Consider the following 4,779-nt stretch of genomic DNA (forward strand, 5'->3'; position numbering starts at 1 on the left):
TGATTTGAAATTGAATTGAAATGTCTTGTCAATTCGCTTGCCACTGTAAATGAGCAAACTCCTCTAGGCCCGAAGCAAAGGGGACAACTGCGTGGCAGGTTGGTAAATGAGTGACGTATTTTTGCGATTTCCACTTCAATTACGGTTACGCTTCCTTTTCCCTTTATGATATACCTCCTTTTTTCGTATCTCATGAATATAGATAAAAAAGTAACGACAGACCGAGTCGGTATAAATTGACAGAGACCAGGGAATCGCAGTGACCATTATACATAATTTATCTACATTGGAATATGATTTTTTTTTCAAAACAGCGTATATGTAGTTTTATTGATATACATGTATAAGATAAGTTTATGTGCTGGCATTGACACAAATATATTTTATTTAGATCTTAAGGCATTTGGGGCTCCATATCCATAGTGTCTGTGAATCTATCTTACTCGATTGTTGGTAAGATTTAACTTCCTTTATTTTTCACTAAAAACATTCTTGCACACAGTATAACTCTCGCTTTTAGTACATGTAGTATTCTCAGTTCACGAGCAAATGTCAAAATTGGCGCCTGTAATCATCTAAGATATCCAGGTGTAAAATAACCTGACCTCGTAAGCTGACCTCGATGCTCAATCAGTAATATACATTTGTACATTTAAAGATAAGGGACTTGCCGTGGATATCAAGTTAGAATCAGTCTTATTTCTATTTTATATATAACGATGTATTTTCGTGGATTTATACTTTGCCTATGGACTTTAGCAGTAAGTGCTCTTCACACAAGAGAAGTATTCAGCGATGATCAAGTGGGTACCAGCCCCGTCATACAACAACTAGTTGGGCGCATGAGCGTTCTAGAATCACGAGACCGGAAGCAGCAACAAAAAATCGACCTGCTGGAAGAGGAAATAGTTCAACTTAAGAAAAATGAGGCTGAAAAAGATAAGCTGATACTTGAACTCACGACTTCAGCCCAGAAATACGAGACAGGTAAATGTAAACCGGACTGTCACTTAAGGAGAAGGACTTATTGATAACATTGATTTTTTCGTTTCGAGTTTTTTCCTTTGGTGTTTTTGTTGTCCAAATGAACATGGAAATCTTAACAGGAGATATTTAACAAACATTTAAACATTGTAATCGTAAATACAAAGATAAGATGCCAAATGAATTGATCAATATGATATAATAGTAAAGAAGCTTTCAAGTAAACCACCCAGGGACTGAAACGTTTGTCCAGTTTTCAACATATTTTTTTAAAAATATTTTTGTTTATTATTTTAATGTCCCCCCTTCGAAGAAGAGGGGGTATATTGTTTTGCTAATGTCGGTCGGTCTGTCCGTCGGTAGGCCACATAGTTTCCGCTGATTATCTTTAAAACTATTTATCACAAAGTCTTCATGTTTTATATAGTGATTGGTCATAACTTGTAGATGATCCGTATTGATTTTGGGGTGACTAGGTCAAGGTCACAGGGGCCTTAAATGTCAGAATGGTTTCCGCTAATTATCTTGAAAACTATTTATCACAAAGTATTCGTATTTCACATAGTGATTGGTCATAATTAGTAAATAATCCCTATTAATTTTTTGGGTCACTAGGTCAAAGGTCAAGGTCACAGGGCTTGAAATGTCAGAATGGTTTACGCTGACTATCTTGAAAATCATTCATCAAAAAGTCTTCATATTTCGCAAATTGATTGGTCATAACTAGTAGATGAGCCCTATTGATTTTGGGCTCACTAAGTCAAAGGTCAAGGTCACAGGGGCCTTAAATGTTAGAATGGCTTCCGCTCATTATCTTGGAAACTATTTATCTCAAAGTCTTTATAATTCACATAGTGATTGGTCATAAATAGTACATGACCCTATTGATTTTAGGATGACTATATTAAAGGTCAAGGTCACAGGGGTCTTTAATGTCAAAATGGTTTCCGCTGATTATCTTGAAAACCATTCATCACTAAGTCTTCACATTTCATATAGTGATTGATCATAACTATAGTAGATGACCTCTATTGATTTTGAGGTCACTAGGTCAAAGATCAAGGTCACAGGGGCCTTAAATGTCAGAATGGTTTCCGCTCATTATCTTGAAAACTATTTATCACAAGTTCTTCATATTTGACAAATTGAATAGCCATTTAAAAAAGATGACCCCTTGATTGATTTTGGGATCAATAGTTTAAAGGTCAAGGTCACAGGGGCCCGAAATATAAATATGGTTTCTGATTATTACCTTGAAAGCTATTTTTCACAAAGTCTTCATATTTCACATATTTCTTAGTCACAATGGGGTCACTAGTTCAAAGGTCAGGGTCTTTATATTTCACATATTGAAAACAAAATAACCAATGATGTGAGTCTAGGGCTAGAAAGGGGGGGGGCATATGTTTCGTTCGACATTAATTTCTTGTCAATATTTTGTTTTATTATTTACTATGTTTTACTATCATATACACATTTTTGTATTGTGAAGGAAAATAGTATTAATCTATATCTATTGTACTCACGTCATTCATTGTTTTTCTTTTAAAGAAACCAGAGATAATGTTTTAAGGAAGCGAGAGTTTAGCAACGAGATAACCGTTGCATTTTTTGCCGGGCTAACGCACTCGATTCAACATGCGGGCGAAAATCAGAATGTCGTTTTTGACCATGTAGAGACCAATGAAGGTAACGGATATAATCCTCATCATGGCGTCTTTTCTGCTCCAGTGGCGGGAATTTATGTGTTCACCACGTCAATTATGACGATATCTGGTCGTAAAATATGTGAAGTTGTTGTGAATGGAGTTCGTAAGGCACAAGTAAGATACCTGATTAAATTTTTCTTTCATGTTTTGCACTATTCCCCTATCACACAGAGAGTATAATCAAGAATCAAGTGCATTTTTACACGATACATGTATATACACAGTATGAAATACGAATGTTTACACGTCATATGGCGTCACATTTGATATCAATAAAGCAAATGAAGTAACTAAAATTAAATCTACGCACAATGTAGTTCAACAATTATTTTCATCATTTTTCTCTTTCATTAGTTTAGCATGCTAAAATAGAAACAATTTTTTTCTCGCATTATAGTATAATAATGCACGGTTTATCGATAAAATGCTTTGTAATTAATCCACAGGCCTATCGGTCTTTCTGATTACATTCCTGCAGATTTGAGCTGGAATCGTGCATAATTCTACAAGAATGCACTCAAAATTGATATTTTTTTCTTCATATATCTACATGTATTAATTACAAATAAATACCTTATTAAAAAATCCTTAACTGCCTCGTTGAATATGCCTTCTAGTAGTTCAGTAATTGTTCAACTTTTGTTTCATTGTTAGTTTTGTATGCGTATATACATTCACTTATGTTGTGAAATAAACCAGGACGTATTGTTGACAAATCTTAGCTTAAAACCACTCTCGTTTACAATGGAAAAGAGGAAAAAATGCCATTCTGTGTCATAAAATATATATTTAAATTATTCCTCCTTCAAATTTTGGAATAAAGAATCACTCGAGTTACTCATCCCTCACATGTAACTATATATATTTTCAGGTGTATACACACGGAGACGGTCATTATGATCACGGCGCACAGACAGTGATTGTCAACCTTAAGAAAGGTGATGATGTTGCTATACAAATAGTTGAACATAACCTTGATAATACAATACATGGAGAATCTCCACCGTACACGACGTTTTCCGGTTTTCTCCTACAGCAAGACTTCTCTGGTCCCATCGTCGGCAAATAATGTTTCAAAGATTATATCTATAAAAAGATAATAAAGCTCAAAACTTAAAGCAGTCATTTATCAGTCACGATTTTATACTATAGAGGATTGACCTCTAAGTTTCTACAGTTAAACATCTGTTTGGTTGATAGCCTAGTGAAGGTGTAATACTTTTACTTGTTTTACACATACGGTTATTTTGCAGAACAGATATCATTGAATAATATGATTTTTACTGTAAAAGAACTGCTCAACATTTTTAACTGTTACATCCCTGTCATCAGGCATTTTCGTTAACGCAACCTGCCATTATTCGGTTATCGAACGTCGCTCAGCTCAATGTACGGTAGTGGTTTTTGGAAAATCAAATGCCTGAAGGATTTAGTTTTAATTATTAAAACAGTTGTAAAAATGTTATTAGTATGTTGTTGTATTATATATTGTATGCAAAATACTACTAGGAAATAAAATCATGTTTGTGGAACAGTAAACTGTTGCCCCTCGGTATCAGGGATGACATTTGGAACTGTTACCCTCGGCCTTTGGCCTCTGGCCTCTGACAACAGTTCCAAATGTCATCCCTGAAACCTCGGGGCAACAGTTTTGACTGTTTCACAAATACCAATGAAATAACTGTATAATGATGTATGTATTAAACAACTGGGCACTGGTCCAAATATATATTGCTGTCTCTAATGGGGCACTGTTAAATAGCCCTTTTCTTTCTCTTTCTTAACCTACTAGTATTGTATCTCACTTTCGTCAGCATTCTCAATTCCTTCAGAGCAGTACACTCTTACTTATATTTTTAACATATCTTTTCATCATGATAAATCAGTACCTACTATTGAAAATGTATCAAGTTTGATTTTTTTCTCAATCTGAACATCGTACAAATACGAAAAACGGGTATAAACAAGAATGAATGTATGTTTATAACACCACGAGTGTAAGGAACTAAGGTAATAAGTAAGATAAATAGGAATTAAATTAATTGGTAAATATTGTTTTATCAGCCGTTTACATTTAGTGAAAAAG

The 4,779-nt window shown here is 34.4% G+C and overlaps 1 protein-coding gene across 1 annotated transcript; it reads left to right on the plus strand.

Moving 5' to 3' along the window:
• Nucleotides 1-659: 659 nt before the first annotated feature.
• Nucleotides 660-3,811, plus strand: LOC132739057 (complement C1q-like protein 3). The gene is made up of 3 exons (XM_060726708.1): nt 660-987; nt 2,536-2,807; nt 3,565-3,811. The coding sequence occupies exons 1-3, from the start codon at nt 720-722 to the stop codon at nt 3,760-3,762; spliced, it is 738 nt and encodes a 245-aa protein (XP_060582691.1). The 5' UTR covers nt 660-719; the 3' UTR covers nt 3,763-3,811.
• Nucleotides 3,812-4,779: the final 968 nt, after the last annotated feature.

This window comes from Ruditapes philippinarum, unplaced genomic scaffold (genome assembly GCF_026571515.1).
Source record: "Ruditapes philippinarum isolate M1 unplaced genomic scaffold, ASM2657151v2 ctg1595_1_1_1_1, whole genome shotgun sequence".
Taxonomy (NCBI): Eukaryota; Metazoa; Mollusca; class Bivalvia; order Venerida; family Veneridae; genus Ruditapes; species Ruditapes philippinarum.

What these genes read in the sequence shown, in the direction of transcription:
- LOC132739057 (XM_060726708.1), top strand. Translation starts at nt 720, where the DNA reads ATGTATTTTCGTGGATTTATACTTTGCCTATGGACTTTAGCAGTAAGT. An exon ending in AGCCCAGAAATACGAGACAG is followed by an intron (nt 988 to 2,535) that starts GTAAATGTAAAC and finishes TTTCTTTTAAAG; the next exon opens with AAACCAGAGATAATGTTTTA. An exon ending in ATGGAGTTCGTAAGGCACAA is followed by an intron (nt 2,808 to 3,564) that starts GTAAGATACCTG and finishes ATATATTTTCAG; the next exon opens with GTGTATACACACGGAGACGG.